The following is a 27,184-nucleotide window of genomic DNA, read 5'->3' as shown; positions in this document are numbered from 1 at the left end:
TTAAAATTTAATATTAAATTAAATTAGCTAATATAGCTAATTTTATTAATTTATTATATAGTTTAATCGAAAATTAATAATATTATATTAAATAAATAAAAATAGAAAATAATAAATTAATTATAATCAATTTAAAGGGGAAAAAAAAACTAACTTCGTTTCGACTTAAAGGTTGGTTTAATAATATATAGTATTACTTCTCGACCTCGAAAGGCTGGCTACACCTTTCAAAAACACTCTCGACAGTTTCCTCGTAAGTGAATGTAAACAGGCCACTCCACTCAAGATAATAAGCTTCCATAGAAGGGTTCTTCAGAATCATTGCAAATTCACCGCACGACTCGTGTGCAGAAGAATTCCGAGCGATGATATACTAGTAGATATATTAGTATATAATAATCTAGTTTATATATAGATAGAGGTATAATACCTTCTTAATATTTCTGATCGTCTTCCAGTACCTGGTCGGGATATTTGATTTTTGTAAGTCTTTATTAGTAAGCGCTGCCGCTCGTTGAATTAATCTTGTGGTTGACATCTCGTGGGTATCAGTTGGGAGTGTCTTCGAACTCGTTGGCGTATCTTTTTGGGTTATTTTTCTCACGATCTCGATAAGCATATTTCCGATGCAGAGGTTTGCTCTTTGGTGTAGTTGACTTTCCATATCCTTTTCTAAGATAGTTACTTTTTCAAGGTACGTGTTATTCATCTCCAGAGTTGCTTGATGTTGGTTTTTTAACAGCTGATTCATCTCCCTCAGCTCTGCGTTTTGCTGTTGTAAGACCTAATAGTATATATTATTATTTATTATTTGGATAAAGAAGAAAAGATTCATATACTTACTTCCATTTTGTTACTGATGGTCTTTAGCACTGGGGACAGAGGGACTACCACAGGGATACTCTGCCGAGTGCATTCAGTACTCTTCTCGTCCTCTTCCACAGATGATAGCAGTCGTATTCGCTTCCCATCAAGTTGGTCGATCTGGAGCTTCCTCTTCAAGCCTCCTATAGCGTGGTCACTCGTTATAAAATCAGATGGCGACATGCTTTTGTGGCTCTCTGAGGGAGGGGTTAGCTCAATAGTTATAAATGGTGCCATATTGACGGTGTCGATGGATTCAAGGACGGAGTCGATGGGTTCAAGACAACTTACGATGTATGTAGGCTTGCGTATGGAGAGGAAGGGTTAGTTGTTTGTGCCGTGTGGAGAGTAAGGAAGAATGGTTATGTCACTCGCTTATAGCAGGCGTGGAGTGAGTCACGAGTCACGTGAGCACCAAAGTACAGCAAGGACGTGTTTATGGAGAGCATCAGTCTGCGCTCAAGATTTATATATTACCATAACTATATTATTGATTGCTTACTGGCATTCTCGTTGGGCTTTCATTCATATTGCCACATAACTTTCTCATTCTTAGTAGAAAGTGGTCTCGTGGCTAAAAAATGTCGGGCTTGGTATATATAAACCCCAAACCAGACGTTAAACGTATAAGTAAGCAAATGGGATCGCCCCCGCCTATGTAAAAAAGCCCCTAATGGAAGCTACGGCTCCAACTTGTGTATTGAACCATGGGTGAAGCGCTGCTTATATCGGCTTAGTGGCAGCAGGAGCAGAACTGGGCACGCGACCACATAAAGCATCACCGTGGACAGCGTAGGAAGATGAAACACATGCAGCAGACTTCATTCTCTCTCTTTAACGAACCTATTGTTATTTGTTGCCTGTGAATTACATGTATAAGGCATCCTACCCGAAGTGATTATCAGTTGAAACAGTCAAGTCAATATCCCATATTGTTATTCCTTCAAACAGCTCCAACATCAATTTGGACCACGCCACCCAGCCGTCCCGTAACAAATGCCTCTAGGAAATGCCAAAACGTGACAGTGTAGGTATACGTGTGCCGAGTGACGATGAAAGTCTTAAGGTCGCTTTTGTTTCCAGTGTCGTTAATTATAAGCCATGCCATCATGGCTGTTTCACAAGCCACATCGAGACCCGTGAAAGAGACGCTTGGTAAATACTTCGATGAACCTGGGACGGATGACACCCTTCGCCATTATGATAGCAGGTTTTTTAAGGGGGTTGTAGAGCCTGCAGATCGAGTGGAGAGCTTGACGGATATGATTCGAGCATATCTGCAATTTTTCCAGGAGAACAGTTTGGAGACCTGGATAGCCCACGGCACACTTCTAGGTTGGTGGTGGAATGGAAAGGTAAGATCTTCATTTGATGCTAGGATATCTCAGAGCGGGTTGTTGAAAGTAGGAACTAACCCAGGTGATCGCGCATAGATACTTCCATGGGACTGGGACTTAGATACACAGGTCAGCTCTAATACACTCATATATCTCGGAAAATACCTGAATCAAACGGTCTATAATTACACTGGTAGCAAGCCAGGCAGCAGGAGGAAACGTCAGTATCTGCTAGATGTCAACCCGGCTTCACAAGACCGACACCGTGGAGACGGCCAGAATGTCATCGATGCTCGATGGACTGATATTTCCAATGGTATCTACACTGATATCACAGGAATCAGTGAGCTTAACTATGATACCGAGCCGGGAGTGCTCAGCGACAAAAATTTCCACCAGTACCGAGAAGCCGACATTTATCCTTTGCGCCAAAGCATTTGCGAAGGGGTACCTGCAAGCATTCCATTTAATTATATCGGTATTCTGGCAGCAGAATACGGCAATGCTTCTCTCTGGAGAATCACATACGAGAAGTAAGTTGGTGCCTTCAACTATTCACAAGTTGGTATCCGACAGCCAGGGGCTAATCTACCAGTAACAGTCATTCGTGGAATGGTGAATTGCGGGAATGGGTTCCATTTCTGTCTTAGGCCAACCGAGGAGTCATCCAATAACGGTGTTGAACAATAAGTTGTGTGGAAAGGATGCCTCTAAGCCAACTGACTGGGCTGTCGATAACACATTGAACTAGGGATATATCATGGTACAGCTTGCTGCCGGTGGTATTCTGATCATGGTTGATAGTTAAACCTCACAGTCCCGAGGAGTGACAGTTATTGGTTTTATCAGGATCGGGTCTAATGTTCTGCACACTATGGAGGCCATCGTTATCCAGTATGCGTGCATTTCACTTTGGATGATGTTCCTTGAATCCTTTTTCGGCTCCTTTCTTTTGACTTATATGAATAAGGTTCAGCGCTGAGCCTCGGCAACATTAAGTCCGCCTTAAAGCCGGTAACTGATTACTAAGCCAGACACCCAGCAGAAGAACAGCCAGCTTTCGACATCTTTCCAAATACAAAGCCAACAAGGTTGCGAATCATTAGCATAAATAGCTGATACGTCGGCTTCGAGACAGAAGCTATATGCAAAGTGCAGAGTTATTATAAGACTTTTGGCTAGCTAATTCACAATGGACGCCAACGAAATGCAGACCATCTCAGACGAGCAAGGCAACATCAATATCACAGTTCATCATCAAGGCAACGCTCACTCTATATCACTGCCATACGGTTCGACACTTCAAGATCTTTCGGAGGAGCTTTCAGAGAAACTGTCCATTCCATTGCATAACCAAAAGTTACTTATTTCACCCAAACCGGGCCTGCAGAAACCTCCGTTTCCGCCAACGCCGTTATCCTCCCTCCCTCTAGATTCCCCTCGAGCAAAGATAACCCTTCTGGGTAGTACCAGCGGTGAAATAGAGTCTCTAAAGAGACCTCTGTCGTCGTCTCCGGCCCGAAAATCAATAATAAAACCTGCAAAACCATCCGCACGCCCGACACATTCATCTTCCTCCCAATATACATTCCATAAGCTACTTCCACTACCCTACCTACCCAATCCTGAACGAAGCCTTAATTTCCTCGCTCGTCTACGAGATGACCCCGGTATTCGCAAGGCGATGACTCGCCATCGATTCTCGATTCCTTTACTTACTGAAATGGATCCCGCACAGCATACGACGATGTCGTCTCGTACCCTCGGCCTGAACCGAAATAAAGGGGAGGTTATCGAACTTCGACTTCGAACAGATGCATATGATGGATATAGGGATTATAGGACCATACGAAAGACATTATGTCACGAACTTGCACATTGCGAGTTTAGTGAACATAATCGGGACTTTTGGGACTTGACAGGACAGATTGAAAAAGAAGTCGAAAGAGCCGACTACTGGGGAAATAAAGGCCGAAGTGTTAGTGATGAGGAGTTCTATAATCCTGTTGACTGGGAAGATATGAATGCCCAAGGGGTTGTAGACCACGGCGGTTGGACCGGAGGTGAGTATGTTCTTGGTGGCTTACCTGGAGAGTCAAGTGAGACTCGGCCAGCGAACTCTCAGAAAGGCCTGAGTAGGCGAGAGATTCTGGCCAACGCTGCCGAGGCTCGAATGGCAAAGGTGAAGCCACAGGAGCATTCTGAAGATAATCCCAGCAGTAAGGATGAACGGGATCCCTGATGAATATATATGACACTGATATCATTGGAACATAATTCATGAATTCTATATACCCAAGGAGCAAGGCTAGCCATCCATTATATTTAATGAAAAGAAGATAAACGATTTACTGTTCATTAACAAACAGACCAGCCATTCCCTGTCCAGTTCCAATGCACATACTGGTAACTAGGATCTTTGCGTTTTGTCTCTTTGCCTCGTTCATGATGGTGCAGACCTGTCTTGTGCCTGTGCAGCCAAGTGGGTGGCCGAGGGCAATGGCACCTCCACATGGGTTAACCTTAGCGTGGTCAAGTCCGAGAGTGTTAATACAGTAGACAGCCATGGAAGCAAAGGCCTCGTTGATCTCAAAAATATCGACATCCTCCTTGCGAAGGTTGAACTTTGAAAGGAGTTTGGGAATTGCAATAGACGGGCCAATTCCCATGATGCGTGGTGGGACGCCAGCAACGGTAGCGCCGACAAATTTGCCGATAATAGGCTGGCCGAGTTCTTCGGCCTTTGAGCGCTTCATGAGAAGGACGGCAGCGGCTACTAGAGTATTAGTATTGCAAAATTTCTTCAAGTATAAATTAAAGAAGTTGGCAACTACTCACCTCCATCAGTAATTTGACTGGCATTTCCACCGGTGGTTCTGTCACCAAACTGAGGGAAAGCCGGACGAATCTTGCTCAATGCCTCAAAGGTAGTACCGTATCTTGGGCCTTCATCTTTCGTTACAGTGATCTGCTTAACTTCTCCAGACTTAGGATCCTTTACCTTTGTGGTAATCGGAATAATCTCGTTGACAAAGTGTCCAGCCTTCTGTGCCACTTCAGCACGACGGAAAGACTCAACCGCATATCGGTCCTGAGCCTCACGGGAAATGTTAAAGTCAGCACCGACGTTCTCAGATGTCTGACCCATAGGCTGAGAGCAGTCAGCCGCATCCTGGTTGGCGAGCACTTCTGACGCAAATGGAGCGGGCTTTCCAGTGGGGCCTTTGGTCATGGACTCGGCGCCAACGGCAATACCAATCTCAATGGATCCGTTGGATATTTGATTGGCGACATCTTGGATAGAGTAAAGACCGGAGGAGCAGAATCGGCTGACGGCCGAGGCGCCGGATGTATAGGGAATTCCGGCAGCGAGAGAGGCAGCACGGATGATGCTAGATGCGCGCTCGTTGTTCGACTATCAAATCACAGTTAGCTACCAAATATGTGAGACAGCAGCGAATCAAGGCAGGCTTCCTTACGCATCCCATGACAACGTCCTCAATGATACTTGGATCAAGCTTGGAGCGAGAGACAACTTCCTTTAAAAGAGAGTACACAATATAATCGAGCTCGGTATCCTTGAAGCTTCCCTTGAAACCTCGAGCCATGGGGGTTCGTGCCGCAAGAGTAATGACGATATCATCGGGATTCTTCTGGGTACTGCACAGACTACATTAGCAACGTTCAAGCTCAAATGTCCATATTCCATCTGCACAGGCGTATGATGGCTTGGGGCGTGGGCGTACATCTTCTGGACAGCACTGCTTCCACCAGTAGCAGGCTTGAGCTGCGCTAGAACAGCGTTTAGTCTTGCGGTAGCCATTTCGATAGACGGGTCTTATATAAGCTGTAAAAAGAGAAAGAAATGTACGCTTGTTTTCAAGAGATGACGAGAGAAGGAAGAAATAAATAAAATAAGAAAAATGGAGGGGACCTCGGAGCTATAAATGCAGCTAATACGAGCCGAAACTAGTTGAAAGCCAGGGATGCTGCGGAGCGCCGTCACCTAGAAGCCGCAGAACCAGGTTTGTAAATCAGCAATATCACTGAGAGAGGACGCGGTTTGTCAATCTTTCAGAGAAAGTGGATGAAGCGAATGCGGGCCTTGTGCGGCGGTATCTTGATATTTATAGCACGCGAGGACTTGCGGCTTCGTTATAAGAAGGGCGGAGGTTGCTTTTAGGGTTGCCGCGAAAGAGCCGAGGCAATTGCCTGTTTCGGTCACGTCTCTAAACGCCGAGATAAGGCCGACCGACCCAAGCAGAAGCAAGAGGGGAATTGGAAAGCATCTACGAAAGCTGCTTGTACGATGAAATTCTAGTAAATTCATTCTGTATTCCTCTATCCGTGTAATTAAAAACGATTTTTAACACTTTTAACCCTTCTGTTTGTGGTCATTATACCTGCCAACCAGGCGATAAATGGGCAAGAGGACAGACGACCTTGGTATGAGAAAAAAAAAAAAAAAAAAAGGAAGACAAAACAGCAAGGAAAGCAGAGCAGAAGAGAACAAAGGCCATTGCATTGTAAACATATGAAACATGGGAATGGTAGAGGTGTATGGCATGGGGAATCGGTAGGACGTGTAAGTAGTGCAAACACCAGCCTCCAAGATGTCGTGAATGCTAAAGAAAAGAGGAAAAGTCATTTCATAAACATTTTTTTTTCTCATATGCGTGCACGTGTGCGCGTGCAGTTTACTCGACTTCCTCCATCTTGGAGTCGCCGTTCGCATCAGTATTGTCCACGGTGTCGCCCTTTATTTCGACGTGCTTCTTGGGGGCAGCTGCTTGTCTTTCGGCCTCGAGCTTGTCGAGATAGCGTTGCACAATTGGACCAGAAAGGAAGCGGATATCATCCATCTTGGACATGTAGACTGCCTTAGTGGTGTCTTCACCCTCCTCATAGAGCCAATCCTTAGAAACTTTTATTAGTACCAATATTCTATAGGCCATAGGTTTAGAGGGCCGACATACCTCGGTGCTGGTGAGTTTGGCCCTGAGCTTCTCTTTCTCCTCCTCGCTTGCGTGCTCAGCGTAGACACCGTCAATCTTATCTCTGAGTTCATAAATGAACGATTCAAGTTCATTCTTCTTGTCTTCGGTATCGGCAACGAGCTTGTCCTCCATAAACATGGCATTTTCTTTTTCGGCCAACTTCTCGCGAGTAGTAGGATCAAGCGAGGTAGATCCAACAACAACGGGGAGGTCTCCCTTGCGGAGCTGCTTCTTAACCTTGCGCATCTTCGGTTTGGCTTCGGCTTCGCCGTTGGCATCGTCTGTATCCATGGTCTGTTTCCACAGTTTTCTTATGTTAGAAAACACGCTCTTTGTCGTAAAGATTACCGGAAAAAGGGATATGAGTTAGCGGCATGGGGCAACGCCGGCATAATGGATGTACTTACCTCGCCTTCTTTCTTCTCCTCAGGAATTGGTTCCTCAACTTCAACATCCTCCACGTAGTATCCGGATTCAATGTTCAGGATTCCGTGCAAATTCAGTCTAGCCTTGAGCTTGCAGATCATGAAATCGGAGTTGGCATCAGCGGTGACACCCTTGACGGAGAAGCGTCCAATCCAGGGGTTGGTCTTGCCAGGGAGCATGTCTGGTTTGGAGTAGCGGGCTTCCAAGTCAAATGGCTGCTTTCGGTAGAACGTAAGGATTTTAGTGGAAGGCATGATGTTGCCCTTGTTGAAGACGGTCAGGGAGGTGGCCTCATCTGGGATATCGGGAGATTGTTCCCAGGTGAATTCGATAGGGTAATTGATGACGTCGTGAACGGAGAAGTCACGGACACGGAAAACGGGCGATAAGATAGCACAGCTGAAGGCACAGCCACGAGCAACGGCCTCATCCTGGTTTAGGGTGAAGGAGAGTTGCTTGCCGAAGAACTTACTGATGGCCTCCTTGATAGAGGGGACACGGGTACATCCACCGACCATCTCAATGCTATCAATCTCCTCTGGCTTAAGGCCAGCCTCGGCGAGAGCCTGTTCAAGAGGGACAGTGATACGGTCAAGAAGTGGCTTGATCATCTCTTCGAGTTCCTCACGCTTGACCATGGCACGGACATCGACATCGTTCATAATGGACTCAATGCTGATGGGTGCCTGGGCGTTGGCAGAGAGGATCTTCTTTAGCTTCTCAGCAGCTGCAAAGGTTCGAGTCATGGCCTTGGGGTTGGTCTTGATGTCAATCTTGAACTTCTCTTTGAACTCCTTAGCAAGGTGGTCGACAAGGGCCTTGTCTAGAGCTCTGCCGCCAAAGTGACGGTCCCAGGCAGTTCCTTTGACGTTAAGCTCTCCCTTCTTGAACTCAACGATGGCACAGGAGTAGTTGCAATGGCCAATATCAACAAAGGCAACACGCCGGGGGGTCTCGCCTTCAGCTGGAAGATCCAACTTCGTGATACCGTAACCAAGTGCAATGGCGGTGGTGTCGTTGATAAGGCGGAGCATATTGAGACCGGCAATCGCGGATGCATCAATAAGTGCACGACGCTGAGCATCCGTGAACCAGGGTGGAACACTGACGACTACATCAGAAACGGGCAGCTTCAGCTCGGCAGAAGCGGTGGATTTGATTTTGGTGAGGTACATGGCAACAAGCTGGGTAGCAGAAAACTGCTCCTTCTTGCCCATATAACTAACCTCAGCACCGGCTTCGCCATTGACATCTACCAGCTTCGCAGAGCAGAATTCCTGCTCCAGCTGGACATCCGGGTCGGAGAATTGTCGTCCAACGAGAAGCTTCAGGGAGCCAACGGTATTCTTCAGGTTGGAGATCTCCTGTGTCTTGGCTGGTTCACCGATGTATCTGCTCTTGGGGCCGAACCCGACGAGGGACGGTGTAGATCGGTTGGAAACTTCATTTGTGACCTAAAGGGTTTGGCAAAACACAGCGAGCCTTTGGTCAGTGAGAGATGAACTGAGGGCTCTGGGAGGAGGTTGAACATACAATATCAATACCCTTATTCCGGGCAACACCAATCTTAGTGCTGAGGGCACCAAAGTCGATACCAACGACACTCATGATGGCGAAATATGCGTCTTAAATTCGGGTACTTTAGTTATCTATAATAACAAAATAGTTAGCTAAACGGTATCCAACCTGCGTTTATAAAGCACATAACATGAAAGTATAAGGCAAATAGGATAGAAAGGCAGATATCAATAGATGAATAAAGATCAGTTCAGGGTGGTCAAAGTTGGTAGTGAAGCAACGCCACTCTCAGACATCGCAAGAAGGCCTTAGGAGAGAGCAATGGCATTCTTTCTTCACATTCAGGTCTCTTTCTTTTGCTCTTGATCCCCCAGTATCTAGGCCAGGAGATTGACAAGGGATGCGGGAGAGGTAGGCGGTTAGTTATAATAATCATTGTGGGATACCGCTGTGCATCCCTCCCTCCCTCTCACTTTGGACCATGCAAGTTGAAGCCATAGCGGAGGATTATACTTGCGTTCCCCCTTCCCAACGCCTCCTAGGGACCAACCTAGGCTTGCAGTAGACAGGCCGGAGAGAGATGTTGACTGCCGAAGCATCCCATAGAGAGCGCTATCAAAATTGAGAGATAGCTATGGAGGGGCAATCAAAAAAAAAACATATGGCGGGCGGTGGACAAACATCAAGAAAAGAGCAGATCCCACTTACATTCGTTTCTTCTGATCTCTTTCTCTCCGGTCGAATAAGTAAACGAGTCCAGCGGTCTGTGACGGACACTCGGGGAGGTCGACGCTCTCTAGGACAAGGGCGAGGCGTTGCGTTGTTGCTGCTTGGGGGGATCTCCTTTTATGGTCGCAGAGAAGCAAAAAGGCGGTTTTTTTTATTTTATTTAATTTTATCTTTTTTTCCTGTTTTTCTTTTTTGTTCTTCTTTTTCTTTTCTTTACATTTTTTTGCTGGCACTTTAGGCTTGGCATCACGTGATCGAAGGTTCTGGCTTTTGCTGGAAGCGAAAGGACGAAGAGCGAACTGATAGAGAGAGTATCTGGTAGTAGTTGTTGACGGAGCTGGTTGGTTTACAGCGGGCAAGGGACAGGTATATATTTGTAAGTCTACTTTTATCCAAGCTAGCGGACCAAGAGTCGGACAGAAGAGGGAGAAAGAGAAGAAGGAAGAGAATTAAGGTGAAAAAGCATGAGACGAAAGAAGACATATAATAACTAAACATCCCGTAACTAAACATCCCGTCTGCTGGCGTATTAATCTGGTTTCTGTCATTTTTTGGTGGTGTCGCCTGGCGGAGGCTTGATTAGACGCCTTCGGTCCCGGCCCCTTTTCTCCTCTGACGTCCCTTCTTCATCAGTCTCTAGTGCCAGGCTCTCACAGAGAAGGCTGGACGAGTCGCGGCCTCGTCCCTCGAGGATAGGGCCGTCTGAGTACCGCCTGGTGAGTGGGCTTCTTGCTGTACGGGCTCGGCAGGGCCGCTCGGGGCCAGCGAAGGGTGAGTTCCCTGGTGCGCCGTCTGTGGCAGGGAACTCGTAGGACACGCTCCTTAGACTCGATGGGGAGCTCGGCTGGCTTGAGAAATGTCCCATCTCGAACTCGCTCATGGAAGCGTCACCGATGCCCAGAGCTGCGCTTCGCCGGGCTATCTCTATCTTCTTGTGGTCCTCTAGCCCCACGAAGACGCTTCTCCGGTCCTGGGCAATGAGATACTCTACGCCACATGGCCAGCCTATAGACGTTGCCCTTGAGCCTGCAGTAAAGGCAGAATCCAAGGAAAGCCGGGACTCTAATCCCGCACCGTGGGTGAAGTGTGTAGGGAGAGTAAGGCCTGACGCGTTGGTATTCTGATAACATCCATTTGGGCCTAAGGTAGGGGCGGCAAACCGGCCCTCGGCACCCTCGGGAGGCTGCACTGGAACTGGGTCTTTGCCTTCAGCCGCAGGGGGGAACGTATTCAGGTCTACATTAAGCTCATCTCCAGCAGCCTCAGCCATGTCGGCTGCCTCTGTCGGCGATGTGTTGTCGTCAGCAGCTGCTGCATCTGCTCGTGGACCACCCCATGTTCGCTGACCGGCTGTGAATATACCATTAACCATGTAGAGCCAGTTGAAAAACGGGTTTAAAAGGAACATTATCGGGTATAACCAAGCCTTGAAACGACGAAGCTTCAATCCAAAATAAAGCATAAGCAAATAATTCAATCCAAGAGACACTGCAATGAACCCAACAGGGAGATTTTGAATCTTGTTAGATGTGGTAATTACCGAGATCACCATTATAAAGAAGAGCAAAGCCGTGGTTCTGATCGTGTTCTGCATGAACCGCACAATGCATAGCAGTGGATATCGATACCATAGCCTTGCATCGGTAAGCATGCAAACTTCGTTGGTAATAAAGCCCAAGAACCAACGTCTTCGCTGTTTCAACAAACTTCTGAAAGTTTGAACCGCTTCCGTTTTGCAAAATGCGCTGGTACACATTTGGATCTGGTACCTGTGCCTAGCTCCAATCATGAATAGATGCGTGAGCCAGCGGTCCTCTCCCAAATGGCACTTGCCAAAGTCGAATAGATCGGCACACTGCTCGGCTTTATCTGCAAAGTAGTACTTTGCCATCTTCCGGAAGGCAGAGAAACGAAGGATAGTGAGAGCTCCGGGGAGACAGGTAACAGCACCACAGCCAGACTCTACAGATCGCTCAAATAGTTGTCCATGTATATATTCCATGTCCTGCAACAGTGTGATCAGTGTGGTCTTTTTTGTTGTTGATGTGATCACACCCGTCATCGCCAGCATGTTGCGTTTGCTTCCAGGTTTGAGTTCCATGTCATACATAAAATTCTGCAGGCACACGCGGTCGAGGATACAATCCGAGTCAATAAATAGGACGAATAGATTGTCGTTTTGTAACAGGTATTTGGCGTAGACCTTGTCAATTAGTCTGAAGGTTTGTTTCTGGCAGTGGCGCTTTCCTCCATGTTTGAATCGAGAGAGCGTGACTCTGGCGCCCTTATACGACACATCTATGCTGGTTGGGTATTTCTTTAGTCCAATTGGGATACCAAGAAATCCCGCAACAGCGAGGTACGATTCATCCACCTCATCGCCGTCGTATGAAAGAAACACATGTATGCATTGAGGGGGGTAGTCGCAGTCGACAACGGAATTCACAGCTTTGAGGAGAACCTCGGGATCCTCTTTGTATACCGGCATGACAACCACGGTTTTGGGCGCTGTCTTATCGTCGAGAACTTCTTTGATGCGTTTGGTCCTGCCAAGTGAGTTCGTAACCAGCCTGTAGACACAGAACAGCCACGGCACAATGAGCAGGACGGCGAAAGTCCAAAAGGCAAACCATTGTAGAAACGATACCAGCTCACGCGGGAAGTATTGTGTTATCGTAGGTGGCAGCGGAAGTGTGACGACCATGACCGGAAGGAAAATACCTCTAATTCACCATTATTAGCTCTGACAGCTTGTTGGGGTCCACCAGGCTGAAATAACTAACCTGAGCGCAGTGAACAATATCATCATAACGATGGCGAGAATTTTCACACTGAAATGTTCTGCCTTCACGAAGACTTTGTACAGGCAATATAGGAAAGCCGCAAGCCATAGAAACCATTCCAGGAAGGCCGCAAGCATGACAGGCCCGATGATTGCCACGTAAATAATCTAGATAATAAGCAAACTGTGTTAGTCTCTACAACCATCTCTCCCCCTGAAACCATGGGTAAAACGGGTAACATACATCCTGGACAGGCCATTCTGTCAACAGCTCCTCCGAAGATACCATCGCGTCGTCGATGAAACTACGATCCTCCTGCTGTTACTTTCAACAAGCCTTGTGGATAGGATTGCCAGGCGGGTATATAACCTCGCTGTCTCGCTTTCGAGACCCAAGAGATGGTGCGTGGGTTGACTTCCACCGGTGGTTGTGACAGCCCTGCCCTCTCAGATTATACAATCCCACCTGCAAGAGGCAAGAAGATTTGGTGAAGGATCTCACCTTATGGCCAGTAACTAAGCTGCAGGGGAGGGAGCGCCTTGGTACCCCTTGTCACTTTGTATGGTTCGTGAGAGGGAGGGAGAGAGTGTGTGTGTATGCGTGAGTGTGATGGTGTAGTTCTTCGGGTGAAGTTGCGAAATCCTTGGGTGAAGAAGTTGTTCAGCGGGTGATGTCCCTTTTTGGTATCAACAACGACAACCCTTAAAAAAAGGCCGCTGTAACCATCGCGGTCAATCCCAGAGCAAGTAGAACAGAAACGAAAATAAAGAGGACTGCTGAGAGCTGATTAACTAGAAATACTAGTCACCCTTTGCGTCTCGACCCCCGGCGCCCAGCGTGGTAGATTACTAGTTATTCCAGCTACTAGCACAAAGAACACAGCCAGCTCGAGGAATATCCACCGCTCCGGACCAGCAGTCCGAGTTAAATAACTGGTATCAAAGGGGAGAAAGCGCGGGTCTTGCTGCTAGGGTTGTAACCTTTTAAAAAAGAAAAAGACGCCCAGAGGCAAAGGACATGATAAGTATGGTCCTTGGGCAATCGCTATGGAGCCGTTCCATTTCACTTTCCGCTGGCCAGCGCGGCGTTCCGAAGCTGCAAAGAGACAAAATGAAGTGGAATTCTAGCCAGGGACTTTTTCTCTTCTTCCAGTTGGACATGCCAGACCTCGCTGTCGATTGCATTGCAGCCATACCCAGGCGTTTGCACAGCCAGGGGCCTCCCCGTGAGCCTTGACCAACCTACACACATTGCCAGCAAATCAAGGAACAACAGGGGAAAAGACTAAGGATATTTTTCCCCTGCAATTTGGATTGGGGAGGGGGAGGGGGTCGAGGACGGCTTGCAAGTAGTTGCCACTGAAATCCGGTAACGCAGAGTCGCAGGACATGTCTCAGATCGAGCATTCAGACAAGCGGCGTTAGCGAGTATTCCACGTTGTGCTTTGCTGTCTGTCAGATCCGCTCCGGCCAGCCGGCCACAAAGCCCAATCAACAGCTATGGCCATGTTGCAGTGCATGGCGGACGATCGATGCATGATTCTGACTCCGGTCGAAAGGTTTCTTTGCCAATAATAAAAAATAATAATAATATGCCAGCCCAGCCCAATCATCTTCGCCATCTCGATATTTGCGCCTCAGGAAAATACATGACTTTCTTTTCACATCTCCAGCTCCTTTTTTTTTCACGTAGCTAACTAGCTAGCTCACTTGCAAGCAAGTAGAATAATCTTTATCGATAGTGGAAGTGGAGGGAAAAATACATATCTGTCATGTACTGTAATATCCGGAAGCATCATGAGCCCTCCGCGGTGAAAAGCTCGTATTGACATTACATCACCAAGAAAAAAAACATGTGTGCCTTTTTTTATTTTTTTTAATTCTTTTTCGGAGCTTCAAGCGCGAAGCTTTTGCTCTCTATCGGACAAGACAACTAACTGCTGGAGGAGGCACTGACCATTCACCTCGACTAGAAGAGAGAAGCATCTCGCCTAGGGCATCTGTCCTTATCCTGATTTACTCCTGCATCCGTGTGAGTATCGAGAGCCCCCGCATGGATGGCGGCAGAGACTTGATATCGGGTTTATTCGCCATTTGAGGCTCAAAGAGCTAACTACTACTAGACCAGTGCCAGGCCGATTTCCAGCGAAGAATTAGAATGGCGGAAGAGCAGAAAGTAGCTGCGGCCGTGGATGCGACCGCCGATAATGCCGCCGCAGAGCAGGATGTGAAGGAAGTCCTGGCTGAGCTCAAATCTGACGAAGCCAGCAAGCAGGACAGCGCGGATGCTGAAAAGGCCGAAGAAGAAAAGATCGTTGCGGCTGCTAAGAGGCTAGGCGAAGAAGCTCTGTCAAATGAGACTGCAAAAGAAGCGTCAGAGACACAAAAGGGGCGTGGCAGCGGCCGTGGCCGTGGCCGTGGAGGAGTGCGCATCAACTACCGTGACAATATCAAATCGGATCCATCCTCCCTGGAGGAGACAGATGATCCTGTTGAGATCAGAAAGCAGGTGAGTGTGGCCGCCTCTGGCTTTTCCATGTTGTATGCAAGTTGGACTTTACTCACCCTTTGACAGGTTGAATTCTACTTCTCTGACTCCAACCTACCAATGGACAAGTTCCTCCTCTCCAAAGTTGGCGGTAGCGAGAACAGGCCAGTTGAGCTCGCTCTTCTTCATTCGTTCAAGCGAATGCGCCGTTTCCAGCCTTTCAGCGCTATTGTTGAAGCCCTCAAGAGCTCAGAGCTCGTCGAACTGGTAGATGACGACAAAGCTGTGCGCCGCAAGGTCCCTCTTCCAGACACCATCAAGGAGACAGCCGATTCATCAGCCGTCAAAATATTCGAGGATAAAGCCATGCATCGCAGCATATACGCCAAGGGATTCGGTCCAGAGGAACCCAGTACCCAGTTTGACATTGAAGCCTTCTTTACTCCCTATGGCCCCACCAACGCTGTTCGTCTTAGACGTGCCATGGATAAGACATTCAAGGGTAGCGTCTTTGTCGAGTTTGAGACTGAAGACCTGCAAAAGGCATTTCTGGCAGTTGAACCAAAGCCGAAGTGGAAGGGCACCACAGAATTACTTATCAAGAGCAAGAAGCAGTACTGTGACGAGAAGATCAAGGAGATAGAAGCTGGTCGTCTGAAGCCTAGTGACCGGTCTAGTGGACGAGGTGGTCGAGGAGGCCGCGGAGGCCGTGGAGGTCGTGGTGGACGGGGCGGTCGAGGTGGCCGTGGTAATGGTCGGGATCGTAGTGACCGAAACAACGGTGCCCAAGTAAAAGAAGAAGCCCAGGCAAAACGCCCTGAACCAGAGAAAGATAGCCGGTATGTTCTTGCAAGTTCGCAATTAGTGGGTTACAGCCCGCATAGGCACAATTCTAACTTGGCTTTTGATATAGCGCTGTTCCTGTCATCCAGGTATCCAGTAACAAGGCTGAATCTCAACAAAATGGAGGCGCCAATGGCCAAAAACGCAGCCGTGAAGAAGACTCTGGGCCCAAGGCTGATGGCAATACTGAGGAGAGACCAGCTAAGAAGGTTGATGCTAAAGATAGTTAAGCGCTCTCTATCCACTCTCGCCATTCTCTTCACACCAAGCCTCGATCATGCAATATCGAAGATATCAGTATATCTGAGAATAATCTTCAAAGTCTACTTTCCTGCACCTCGTTGCCATGACCTTATCCCTTCCATATTGGCAGGTCTGATCTATTCGCATTCTACCTTAATTTCATTATACCGGCGTGATGGGGCTAACCTGATATTCGAGATGAAAAAAAAAAAAAAAAAAAAAAGCATTACAAAAGAATTATCCGGGTTGGATTTGGCATTTCGCTTTCCTACAACGATGTATTTGTTTGTCCTCTTATCATGTATCTATATGACTAGGCCTAGTGGCATACAAATGGTACGTCTGTTATCAATTACTTGATTCTTACTTGCTGATTTAGACGAGCAGTTGTGACTTCGAATGCTCTCGGGAACCAGGTAGACAACGGCGCTCTATCGTCGTTAAACAGTATGCTGGTGAGTGCTTTTGCACATAAAAAGCACATTACCATGCCTGCAGAGTACGTTAGTGAGGAATCGATAACAAATAGCAACGGGGACAGAAGAACTGAACATTACCGTGCCCTTGAAATGAAGCTGAGATATACAGCCCGGGCTCTTCCGGAATGTCTCCTACCCACGGGAGCCCATCAATGCTATATCCCATGATGCCAGCCCACTCCTGTCGTACTCTGCCTTCAGCGCTGTCCTGGCCCCAATTGTCGCCAAAAAACATCTCTGTGCAGCTAGCCAAATATCCACTGATCTCCGGTGCAAGAGTGGTATCATCCGTTGCCCCGTACTCATACAGGCCTCGGCCCCTACCTTTGGTGAAACCTCCCCCTATCACGATATCGCCCGGAGACCTGGGCTCTTGGGAATAAGGAATCATATAGTCAAATCCACTAGCATATACAAAGGAATATGTATGTGCAAGCCCGTCCTTGGGCATGCTCACTCCGGGTCGTTGTGCAGTGACCTGTCCTTTCAACGGTACGATTCTTCCTTGTAGCGGAGGGTATAAGGCAGCAGTGTATCCGTTGGTCGCCATAACGACCTTAGAAGCCAGTATTTGGCCTCGGGGAGTCAAGATGCTCCAGTGTGGTTTATTATTACTTCCGCCTGGACTTGAAGTGATTCTGGTAACAGGAGTCCCGGTCTGCAGATTTGCACCCTTTGCCAGCGACAGCTTCAGCACTCCAATAACAAATTTGTATGCATTGATACTTCCAGCTTCATAAGTAATAGCACCGACGGCTCCTTTACACAGGTACTTCTCCTCTGCGTCTTTGCCGCTCCATAGGGTATATTTGCTGGCTGGGTCATCATCTCCCATGGCTTTTCGCATCGCATCGATGGTCTGCATCGACTCATCCCAGGCCTTTTGATCATAAACGATATCCACCGTCTCGAGTTCACGGCTGTCGCAAGGAATACTGTGTTCCCTGGCAAACGCGTGAACTTGCTTGATGGTATCATACTCCAGCCTCGCGATCTTGACTGCTTCATCTATGCCAACAGCAGCTGCGTGCGTAGCAAATGTGGTATATGAAGCTGCCTTTGTATGGCCGCCTAAGTATTCTCAGGGGTTAGCAGAGCTTTATCAAATAATTATACCGGCGTTATGTACCATTCCGTCCACTTGCTCCGCTGCATGCTTGCCTGGCTTCAAGAATGACCACTTTTGTGTGCGGTGACCGCGTGAGAATGTTGTATGCAATACATGCACCGCTAATACCAGAGCCGATGATAGCAATATCTGCATCCTGGGGCAGTTCAGTTGTCGAACGGAGGTCAGCAATCCCAGCTGGCGGATCTTGCCAGTACGAGGTAGTTGGCTTCTCCCGTGGGAGTGTCACCGGTATCAAGGCTCTCTCTTCCATGGCTGCTCGAAGAGTCATGGGTATAGACTCTGGAAGTACATCCGTCGATAACTACTCTGAGAACTTGGTGGATATAAATCTGCGAATTAAACTAGAGTTACCCCAGATTCAATCCTTCGATACGAGTTGACCAATTCAACCCAGCAGATATACAACCGCAAGTCTCTCCACTAAATGGCTGGATCAATAACTAGTTAACTACCTAGTTACCCTTAACTACTTCTCGTACCGACTAACGATGGAATGAGTCCACCATGACTCGAGAACAGTCACTTAAAGCTTTTCGGCCAAAGCAACCAATTTCTGTCTCTCCGATGCCTATCCTCCCGGCCTATCCGCATGGACTTCCCGGGTCAAGGCTAGTGTGATGGAGCATGGCAAAGCCGAGGGTGTGAAATATCCGTTGTCCCAGTAAGGGAGATTCCCTGACGATGGCAGGGGGGAACATTGCAACTATGAAGATCAACAACATGGCTGTCATACAAGTATCAGGGCGATTCTACATGCTCTAGTCCTCGATCACTGTGCATGAACATGCGGTCACTGTGACCTCTATGCTGTGGACGACGAATCTATAGCCTCCAAAGCCATATTCGCGCAGCATAAAGTTTCGAATAGTTGAAGGGATCAGCATGGTTCCTGGAACTGTCCAGATAGTTAACCGTGTGTGAGTACCAGCCCCCTCTATAGCCATGTCAGCCATGTCTTTTATTGTCAGATACTAGGAGTGTTTGATGCTAACTCAACAACATGAAGGACAGTGAAAGGAACATTGGATGTGAAGCACCAGGAAGGGGGGAAAATGATATCATCCTGGTACCCCAGCCAACAAATGACCCAAGTGACCCTTTAAACTGGAACAAACTGCGCAAAGAATACCATTTCTGGCTGCTCTGGATATGGGGATTCATTGCAACAGTCTCTGTTAACTGGGTCGGCCCAGTTTGGGTGAGACTATTGCCTTGAGGTTCAACAAGACACTACAGAGCGGCCTATGCTAACGGCAGTATAACAGACACAACTTACAATCAATTTGAACACTACATTCAGCCTTCTGAATGTTTCATCGGCTCTCGGTTATTTATTTCTCGGCATAGGCTGCGTTTTGCTTCAACCGAATGCCATGAAGATTGGTCGGCGTCCAGTATATATTTTTGGTACCCTGCTTAATGTCATTGGCTTTATCGTGGGGGGTATTCAGGACACCGTTGAGCAATTTTTTGGAGTTAGTGTTTTGACAGGCTTGGGAGCAGCTCTAGTTGATTCTCTCGTGCAAATTTCTACTACAGATATCTTTTTCGCACACCAGAAGGGAACTAGGCTGAGCTTACTTGTCTTCACTCTGTACGCAGGATCGTACCTGGGACCAGCTGCAGCGGGTTACATTGCTAAATCACAGGGATAGCGTTGGTGTTTTTGGTATCTCACCCTCTTCTTTGGCTCTCTCATGGTCATCCAACTATTCACCATGGAAGAATCGGGCTTTCGAAGGCCACTGTCAAAAAACGAGTTTCTAAGCTCGCAGGAAAGACCAATATACCTCGGAAGAGACGTCTACAACCCTCGAATCAAAGGGAAAAGAAGCAACGGAGTCTGTTGAACCAGCGCAAGACCCCGTTCCGCCTGCACCCAACTCCTATTGGAAACATATGGGTCTATTCAATATAGCTCATGCCGACTCTAGACCATTGTGGCTGGTGACTTTAAACCCCTTTACCCTAATCACATATCTGCCGTACTATGGGGAGGGTTTGTTTACGGAGTCCAATTAATGTGGCTCTCCTTGATAACCGTCACCCAGTCGAATTTGTTTAGTGCACCGCCCTAGAACTTTAGTATATCCAATGTCGGGAATATCAACTTCGCAGCCTTCATCGGTGGTATTCTCGGTATGATGTGGGGTGGCTTTGTCTCCGACTGGTGTATTCTATACTTCTCCCGTCGAAACAAAGGCATACTTGAACCAAAGTTTCGTCTATGGACTATGGTCATACCCGCTATTGTTAACACTGCCGGACTCTTGATGCAGGGACTTGGAGCTCTCAGTGGTGTCATGTGGATTATGCCTGCCGGCTTTGGAATGGTATTCATCGCATTTGGCATTGGAAGTGGTGCTGCTATTGCTATTACATACGCGATTGACTGCTATCCTAAGATGGCTTCGGAGGCATTGGTATTTATGCTCTTCCTAAGGAGTTTTATTGGAAGTGGCTTTACATTTGCTATCCAGTAAGTTGTTTTCTGATTTGATTTATGATTAAAAATGGTACTAACTTCGCTTTTCCAACTAGACCGTGGTTGCAGCACGATGGTCTCCAGAATACAACCATAATAATGTCCCTTATATGCTTTGTTTCGAACATATCATTCCTACTCTTTACGTGGAAGGGAAAAGCCTTTCGCGAGTGGACAGCCGTGAGATATCTCGAGGCCCAAGAGAAACAATTGCGAGTATAACAAATTCGTTGCTCGAATAATACAATATTTATTTTGAGCTAATCTCCCTTTTATTATTTTCATTGAACTATTTTATCCATAGACTATATATGGGTGGCTGTCCTGGTTAGGCCTCTCAGTCCCTGTGGTAGGATTTCAAACTCCGCTGAATTGTACATTGGGTCAAACATTGTCTTGACGGACGATCGGCCTTGGCCCTCATGAGTATCCCTACTCCCAAAATCATAGCTACTGTTCTGTTCCGGATTTCCTGAAGTCCATGGAGAAAATACAACTACCATCTGCCGCAGTCGTCCTCGATACTGCGAAGCAGGTACAAACATATAGTCACTCCAAGATTCATCTTCCAGGATAGCAAAGCTTTCCTGAGATGATTTTAAGGGTTGCGTAGAGTCATGCTCTGCAGCCTTCTGAACTTCAGTTTCTTGACCCTTATCAGAAGGATCTGGATCGTTTTGATCGTTGCACTTGACCGCACTCTTTCCATCCGGATGTTCAATTGAATCGTCTTGATTTATACAGTGCATATCGACGTTAGAATTTTGGACCGCCGGAATCGGTGGATAACTACCTGCAGGTTGAAATGAGCTTGTTGATTTCAGAACAATTCGACACCCGATCTGATTCGTCCATATAAGCCCTAACGCAGGCACTTTAAACCCTTTAGATATTCCAAGTGGTCCACCACCCGGGTATGAGTGAGGGGTTTGTGCCCAGCCGGTAAAAAATTGCTGTTGATAATCAAGGCTGAGAAGCAAATTAAACCCCGGGATATTGCACCTATCCTCTTCTTGCTCGCAAGTGTCTAGATTGACTTGAGGTAAATTGGCCGAGCGACCCCGAGGTGAATGATTTTCGACTGATTTTGATTGCTGGTAGGGTTGAGATGCTGGGACGAAAGATGGAACGGCACTGGGAGAAGATGCCTCTAGAGGACTCCCCGAATACTCACGGGATTCCTCTGGAAAGGGATCGTGGAGTGAACTTTCAAAACCATCCGATATCTGATTAGCCACAACTACCGCAATATTGTGCGTCACGGCCAAGGTACGGAGAAAGTGACCCAGTTTCTTCAGTTGACCGGATCGCTCAAGGAGCCCAGATACACGCTCAGTAGAGCTTTCAGCACGGTAATTCGCCGTTATAGAATCAATTATGATAATTCCAATGTTATAGCGTAAAATCGCTACTGGTATTTGGTAATTAATAATGTGTTCCTGGCTCTCGAGGTCGACGGTAGTAACTGAGTAAATATTATCCAATGATGGGCGAGGGGTCTCCGGATGAAGAGCCTGGAGAGTCCGGTGCTCATTTATGAGTTGGCTCAACCTATTTGTAGCGAGATCCGACTCCGTTGACATATACAACGCATTTTTGGATAGGCCGTGGGGTGCTGGTAGCTGGACTGAGAGAAGCAGGTGGAGCAGAAACTGAGTCTTGCCAGCACCACTATGGGTGTATAAACGTTAGTTTCATAGCCATGACGAGTCATAATAAAACAAGCTCCCTCGAATTAAGAACTGTCGCATGGGTTCAACTTACCTTTCTCCAGTCACTTCAGTCAGATATCCAGTTGATATGCCTCCAGACAAAGCAGAATCCAGTATTGGATCTAGAGTACTGATTTGTCCTGTCACGGGTGGATGAAGCACCTTGGACATGCTATTTCTGGCTACTGAGCTGCGGTCTGTCTCATCCCTAGCACTGCGGTCGCCGTTGCCTCCTGGCTTCAGCAGGTATGTCTTGTTGTTATCTCCATCCTTTCGTGACCCATTTCTCAGCCCAAGATCCTGGTGGAGAGCATTAAGAACATGTGCGGTAAAGTTTCGAATATCCGTGACTGGTGCGCGACAAGCCTTTGCAATTTCGAGAGTATCAAGAACTAGCAGTTCCTTGAGCGTAATGCCAGCCCGTTCTAGTAGCGGTAGTAGGTGTGTGTATGCCTTGGTTGAGAGGTCAGGCAGCGTTAGGGATAGGTCCATTAGCGGGTTCGAGGGGTGCGCGGAGGGCGATGAGGGCAAGCAGCTATCCGCCGGAGGCTTGCATCATTCACGTACGCGTCGTCTTTGCGGCGGTATAAAGTATTATTATCATCTGGATGTGAAGCTATGACTTGTTAGACAATTGGTCAATGATGCAGCAATCATTTGTAATCTTTTTGAGGTTCAAATTTAAACTCTTCTTTACCCGGCTTGGCGGCCACCTTGGTCTATAAAATCATTGCTGATGCCTGGATGCCGGATGAACCGGGAGTTTTCCATCAACTAATCTATATTAAAGGGCACGGTACGAGACAAATTGAAACAACATTATTTGAACAATCTGAGGATCCTCAAAGGGCTTGCGTCACTCTATCGCTCGCTGGATTAAGATGGCTAACATTGGCATATCAACTCCCCAACGCCTGACTTGATTTCACACAATGAAAAGAATCTTGAAACATAGAAGTCATGATAAGTGACAAAGATAAAGGAGAAGACCACATGCGTTGGCTTTCTTTTCAGACAGGCAAGCACTTGCAATGACAAAATATATGTCATATTAGGTAAGTAAGCCTCCTTCATGCACTGTGAGATGGCCGGCCTTTTTTACGGTTTCCCGTCATATTCTCCCTTTGCCATCTGGATTTTATTTGTTTTACTTCGGTTCATATGTTGATTATAGAGTTTCGGCCGTTGAAGTTTTGCGGGCTGGTATCATTCAGTTGCTCACTGGCTTGAGAGAAGCAGGCTTGAGGCCGATGTTGTTACGGTTTCTGAAGAAGAGGACGCCCTTGCCTTCACCCTTGGCTGTCTCGCATGGCTCAACCCACTGACAGGTTCGGAAAGAGGTCCACATGGCTCGGAGGAATCCAAGACTGCCGTCCTTGGTGTCTGCGCGGTAGTGACGGCCCATGACCTTCTTAATGGCTTCGGTGGCCTCATCGGCGTTGTAGAAGGGGATGGTACTGACATAGTGGTGAAGAACGTGGGTTTCGATGATACCGTGGAGAAGCTGACGGCCGATAAAGCCAAATTCACGGTCGATGGTTGCGGCGGCTCCTCGAGTGAAGTTCCACGACTCGGGCTGGTAGTGGGGAAGAGTTGGGTCGGTGTGCTGCAGGAAAGTGATGGCAACTGGTGATCAGGCATGTTAGCAAATTGACAAAGCCAAAGGGGGTACAGGGAAGCAGGAATATCTGAACATACCAAGCCAGTGGTTAACCCAGAGGTATGGGACGAAGTACCAGACAAACATGTTGAACCATCCGAACTTGCTTCCAAGAGTGTACAGGATGGATCCGACGATCAACAGGCCGAGATCACTGAGCAAGATCAGCTTGGCGTCCTTGGACTCGTACAATGGGCTGTTGGGGTTGAAATGATTGACACCGCCGAAGAAACCGTTACTCTTGCCCTTTCCACGTCCCTCGCTCTGGCGTTCGTGGAAGTTATGGCCGGTAACGTTGGTGAAAAGGTACATGGGCCATCCAAAAAGCTGCTGGAGAACCATGTCGATAATGGAATGGATGGGAGTCTCCTCAGTGAGTTCATCGAGCTCATGGACCAAGCGGCCAATGCGTGAAGCATATGCCTCTCTGGTCTTGGGGACAAAGACCATGTCACGTTGCATGTTTCCGGTAGCCTTGTGGTGTTTTCCGTGAGAGATCTTCCAGGAGAAGTATGGTACGAGCAAAGAGGAGTGCAAGACCCAGCCAACGGTGTCATTGAAGAACTTGGAGGTCGAGAAGGCCTGATGGCCGCACTCGTGAGCCAGGACCCAGATACCGGTTCCAAACAGACCCTGGATGAAAGTGTACAGCCCCCAGAGGACGAAGCGAACTGGGGTCGAGGGGACAGTCTCGGGAGTGACATAGTTGTGGAAGATGTAGAAGGTGGTAGCAAGACAGGCAATGTCTCTCAGGACATACTGCATGCCGCGGAAGCCATCACGCTTGTAGCAGTGGGCTGGAATGGCATTACGAATCTGCTGGATGGTGAAGTCTGGCAGCTGGAACTCGTTGCCATAAGTGTCGACCAACTTGCCGACTTCGGAGTCCTGCTGGTCTTCAGATTCAGAGGAGAGAGACGTATCAGATGCAGACATATGCTGGGGAGTGTCCAGAGGCGAGGCTGTGGCAGAGCTGGCGGAAGAAGAGGCCGCCGTCTGTCTGCGAGTGGCAGCTCCAGCAGGAAGAGCGGTAGAGGCCATCTTATCAGCGAAACGTGGGGTTTCAACCCGCGGTCAGGAGGTGAGAGAAAGGAAGCGAGTCTTCGCGTTCTGCAACAAGACAGCTAAACTAGCTACTCCTTTGAAGGAGCACTCTGTCTTCTCACTATAGACTGGTTTGTTAGCATCTGCTACTGTCTCCTCCATTTCCATGTCTTCCAGCCATGTCTTCCAGCCCCCTTCTGGCCACCCGCAAAAGAGCAGCCGTGAAAGAAAGAATGATGACAAGAGCCCTCCTACTAAATGATTGCACTTACAGGGAGACAGGCCGTTACTGTGAGTGATAACGGTGAAGTTGCGCGTAAAGAAGCCACCCAATGTGTGGGAAGTGAAGCTGGTGTCTTTGATATCTTTCTTTCTCTTATTTATTTCTTCTCCTTCTTTTTCCTCTTATCAAAAAAAAAAAAAAAAAAAAAAAAAAGTCGTCAGGGAAAAAAAACTCTAAATGGGTTCGCGTATTTTTGGTATTCGGGTATTGATACGACGCATACCAGGCGAACTTCTCGATCGTCGCAGGGAAGGCAAAAAGAGTGGACTGTGTGGCCTTGTGCGACGGACAAGCAGGATACTTCGGCTCATGCATCGCCCAGGAGAATGTCGCTTGATCATTGCCAGCAGGTCGGCCTTTTATTTCTATCTATCTCCATCCTCTATATAGACCACCCTGAGAGACGTCGACTAGCAGCGTAATAATGGACTGTAACAGGCGATACAGGCACGGATGTTTAATTCGACAACAAGCAAACCTTGTTTCTACCACTAGAAAACTCTTTTTCAACGTTGCCCTTTTTTTTTTTTTTACTAATTCTTCTTCCCTAGTATTGTCCGCCTTGCTACGTCCACAGGTTCTCTCCAGCCGCAGTACCGCAGACGAGCAGAAGCCATCGCAGCCAGAGCCAGCGCCTTCTCTTGCCTTTGCCCGCCCGACTCGCCGTCTCGCCTCCGCCACGCCTTTTTCCTTCTTTTTCTTCTTCTTTCCCGCCGTCGAAGTAGCCTTTTTCTGCCCCCTTCACCGCCTTCCCGCTCCGCTAAAGTTAAGGTACAGGCACCTGCTTAGTCACAAAATTTTGCGATAAGATAGAGTATTGATATTACCATCTTATAGTACATTTCTGCTGATACATGTACGGAAACTTGGTATCGCCATGTAAACACTAAAAAACAAGACGCCAGCTCGAGCGCTGATTGGCTGCTGCCCGTTTTGTTGGGATCTGTACTGCAAATACAGCCGCGTGTTTCATTCAACAAAAAGCAGTGGCCCGACCAGCACCGAGCGCGGTTCCCAGGATTATGCGCATCAGGCAGCGAGCAGGGAGAGGGCAGAGCGCCAATGGGCGTCTGGCGATTGCACATCTCGCGGGCCAGCTCGTGCATGTGGTTCCGAGGCTGATATGGAATGAGAAGTGGCATGACTGATGGGTATCCGTGGTGTGGGCTTGCAAGAGCACGTAGGGGAGGGCATCGAGAAAAGGGGGAATCAGGCAACGGCGGCGTCGGTCTTGCGCTCAGCGTCGTGCCAACTTCCTGCAGCGGCGTCGCCAAACCCATCCAGGTTGATGGTCGTCATCTGGAGGTCGGCGCTGACCAGGACCGTCTCGCCATGACTGCGGTAGTCCAGCTCGCTCGAGATGAGCCTGCGCGGGCGAGGTGCAAAGCTACTGTCGGACTGTAGTAGATGTTCGCCTCCCGTAGGCGACGACAAGCGGTGATGCTGCTGCTGCTGCTCGCCTGGCCCGGTTGCAAAGGACTTGATATCGACCGATGGGAGAAGTAGATGGCCAGCTCGCTGAGGTAGAAGCAACAGCCGGAACCGTTTCTCCTCGCCCTCTGCACAGGTAAAGTTTCCACGTCTTCGGCCACCAATAACCCACACGTCCGGGCTGGCTATAATTTCATATGTAAACTCGAGGGATGACTGGGGCTCCCGTTCGGCCACCTCACACCAGCGTCTTGTATGCCGGATTATCAGCTCTGCAGGTATCATGTCATCGACGCCCACATGGGTCTGCCCGGGAGAAATATCTTTCAGCACTAGCCTTGCGGTATGGACGACCTGCACATCCGGAATATCAACAGGGATGGTAATATGCCGAACAGCATTCACCGGTCGGTCGTTTGGTAGAGGTATAGTCTTGTTCATCTATTTATACCAGGAGGTTCAGAGGGCCGAATTAGCCTGCGGATCATTGACTACACACCATAGGGGCAAGAACCAATGGGAACTTACATTATGCCACTCTCTGAGCCACTGCACCAGCTGTGTCTGCGTATCACCATCCATGCTCTCAACGGCCTCTCTCCACTGCATACGTTCGTAACTATACACCTCTATTTCTCTCGTCAGGCCAATCGTTTCTAACGTATGAGCCGTCCAGATAGCACTAAAAGCCGTTTGCAAGAACGGAACCAGGAGCTGCTTCATTCCTGCAA

The 27,184-nt window shown here is 47.9% G+C and overlaps 12 protein-coding genes across 33 annotated transcripts; 4 read left to right on the top strand and 8 right to left on the bottom strand.

Moving 5' to 3' along the window:
* Positions 1 to 133: 133 nt before the first annotated feature.
* TERG_07662 (uncharacterized protein) lies at positions 134 to 2,022 on the bottom strand. 2 transcript variants are annotated; one of them, XM_047750453.1, is made up of 4 exons: positions 1,156 to 2,022; positions 844 to 1,061; positions 431 to 784; positions 134 to 373 (listed from the first exon to the last, which is right to left on the bottom strand). In XM_047750453.1, the coding sequence occupies exons 2-4, from the start codon at positions 1,045 to 1,047 to the stop codon at positions 194 to 196; spliced, it is 738 nt and encodes a 245-aa protein (XP_047607327.1). In that variant the 5' UTR covers positions 1,048 to 1,061; positions 1,156 to 2,022; the 3' UTR covers positions 134 to 193. The 2 variants fall into 2 exon arrangements, with proteins under 2 accessions (XP_047607327.1, XP_003232045.2); XM_003231997.2 differs by having other exon boundaries at positions 844 to 2,022.
* On the top strand, positions 1,974 to 2,851 carry TERG_07661 (uncharacterized protein; the record flags this gene model as incomplete). Its single annotated transcript, XM_003231996.1, has 3 exons — positions 1,974 to 2,219; positions 2,298 to 2,734; positions 2,803 to 2,851. 3 exons carry the CDS (start codon positions 1,974 to 1,976, stop codon positions 2,849 to 2,851), a joined length of 732 nt encoding a protein of 243 aa, XP_003232044.1.
* A 542-nt stretch (positions 2,852 to 3,393) lies between these two features.
* Positions 3,394 to 4,443, top strand: TERG_07660 (uncharacterized protein; the record flags this gene model as incomplete). The annotated part of the gene is made up of 1 exon (XM_003231995.1): positions 3,394 to 4,443. The coding sequence occupies one exon, from the start codon at positions 3,394 to 3,396 to the stop codon at positions 4,441 to 4,443; it is 1,050 nt and encodes a 349-aa protein (XP_003232043.1).
* Positions 4,444 to 4,549: 106 nt separating this feature from the next.
* On the bottom strand, positions 4,550 to 6,024 carry TERG_07659 (uncharacterized protein; the record flags this gene model as incomplete). Of its 2 annotated transcripts, XM_003231994.1 has the most annotated exons (4): positions 4,550 to 4,974; positions 5,040 to 5,616; positions 5,681 to 5,861; positions 5,948 to 6,024. In XM_003231994.1, 4 exons carry the CDS (start codon positions 6,022 to 6,024, stop codon positions 4,550 to 4,552), a joined length of 1,260 nt encoding a protein of 419 aa, XP_003232042.1. The 2 variants fall into 2 exon arrangements, with proteins under 2 accessions (XP_003232042.1, XP_047607326.1); XM_047750452.1 differs by lacking the exon at positions 5,948 to 6,024 and having other exon boundaries at positions 5,681 to 5,809.
* Positions 6,025 to 6,423: 399 nt separating this feature from the next.
* TERG_07658 (uncharacterized protein) lies at positions 6,424 to 10,028 on the bottom strand. Of its 20 annotated transcripts, none has more exons than XM_047750440.1 (5): positions 9,851 to 10,028; positions 9,158 to 9,273; positions 7,606 to 9,106; positions 7,178 to 7,492; positions 6,424 to 7,117 (listed from the first exon to the last, which is right to left on the bottom strand). In XM_047750440.1, exons 3-5 carry the CDS (start codon positions 8,839 to 8,841, stop codon positions 6,899 to 6,901), a joined length of 1,770 nt encoding a protein of 589 aa, XP_047607321.1. In that variant the 5' UTR covers positions 8,842 to 9,106; positions 9,158 to 9,273; positions 9,851 to 10,028; the 3' UTR covers positions 6,424 to 6,898. The 20 variants fall into 20 exon arrangements, with proteins under 20 accessions (XP_047607321.1, XP_047607312.1, XP_047607313.1 ...); XM_047750448.1 differs by having other exon boundaries at positions 7,178 to 7,528; positions 7,606 to 9,078; XM_047750449.1 differs by having other exon boundaries at positions 7,606 to 9,078.
* A 144-nt stretch (positions 10,029 to 10,172) lies between these two features.
* TERG_07657 (uncharacterized protein) lies at positions 10,173 to 13,912 on the bottom strand. Its single transcript, XM_047748807.1, has one exon. The coding sequence runs from the start codon at positions 12,573 to 12,575 to the stop codon at positions 10,416 to 10,418; it is 2,160 nt and encodes a 719-aa protein (XP_047604796.1). The 5' UTR covers positions 12,576 to 13,912; the 3' UTR covers positions 10,173 to 10,415.
* Positions 13,913 to 14,811: 899 nt separating this feature from the next.
* TERG_07656 (uncharacterized protein) lies at positions 14,812 to 16,214 on the top strand (the record flags this gene model as incomplete). The annotated part of the gene is made up of 3 exons (XM_003231991.1): positions 14,812 to 15,162; positions 15,229 to 15,980; positions 16,055 to 16,214. 3 exons carry the CDS (start codon positions 14,812 to 14,814, stop codon positions 16,212 to 16,214), a joined length of 1,263 nt encoding a protein of 420 aa, XP_003232039.1.
* Positions 16,215 to 16,579: 365 nt separating this feature from the next.
* TERG_07655 (uncharacterized protein) lies at positions 16,580 to 18,088 on the bottom strand (the record flags this gene model as incomplete). Its single annotated transcript, XM_003231990.2, has 3 exons — positions 16,580 to 16,719; positions 16,785 to 17,777; positions 17,836 to 18,088. 3 exons carry the CDS (start codon positions 18,086 to 18,088, stop codon positions 16,580 to 16,582), a joined length of 1,386 nt encoding a protein of 461 aa, XP_003232038.2.
* Positions 18,089 to 18,838: 750 nt separating this feature from the next.
* On the top strand, positions 18,839 to 20,545 carry TERG_07654 (uncharacterized protein; the record flags this gene model as incomplete). The annotated part of the gene is made up of 5 exons (XM_047748806.1): positions 18,839 to 19,036; positions 19,104 to 19,432; positions 19,614 to 19,837; positions 19,957 to 20,317; positions 20,380 to 20,545. 5 exons carry the CDS (start codon positions 18,839 to 18,841, stop codon positions 20,543 to 20,545), a joined length of 1,278 nt encoding a protein of 425 aa, XP_047604795.1.
* Positions 20,546 to 20,628: 83 nt separating this feature from the next.
* TERG_07653 (uncharacterized protein) lies at positions 20,629 to 21,906 on the bottom strand (the record flags this gene model as incomplete). Its single annotated transcript, XM_003231988.2, has 1 exon — positions 20,629 to 21,906. One exon carries the CDS (start codon positions 21,904 to 21,906, stop codon positions 20,629 to 20,631), a length of 1,278 nt encoding a protein of 425 aa, XP_003232036.2.
* A 1,339-nt stretch (positions 21,907 to 23,245) lies between these two features.
* TERG_07652 (uncharacterized protein) lies at positions 23,246 to 24,736 on the bottom strand (the record flags this gene model as incomplete). Its single annotated transcript, XM_003231987.1, has 2 exons — positions 23,246 to 23,661; positions 23,734 to 24,736. 2 exons carry the CDS (start codon positions 24,734 to 24,736, stop codon positions 23,246 to 23,248), a joined length of 1,419 nt encoding a protein of 472 aa, XP_003232035.1.
* A 1,022-nt stretch (positions 24,737 to 25,758) lies between these two features.
* On the bottom strand, positions 25,759 to 26,352 carry TERG_12575 (uncharacterized protein). The gene has a single exon (XM_047751519.1). The coding sequence runs from the start codon at positions 26,300 to 26,302 to the stop codon at positions 25,808 to 25,810; it is 495 nt and encodes a 164-aa protein (XP_047607307.1). The 5' UTR covers positions 26,303 to 26,352; the 3' UTR covers positions 25,759 to 25,807.
* Between the last annotated feature and the right edge of the window lie 832 nt (positions 26,353 to 27,184).

The sequence above is a fragment of the Trichophyton rubrum genome (genome assembly GCF_000151425.1).
Source record: "Trichophyton rubrum CBS 118892 genomic scaffold supercont2.10, whole genome shotgun sequence".
NCBI lineage: Eukaryota > Fungi > Ascomycota > Eurotiomycetes > Onygenales > Arthrodermataceae > Trichophyton > Trichophyton rubrum.
Note: the sequence above shows the minus strand (reverse complement) of the source record. Positions and strands in the feature narration are given on the sequence as shown.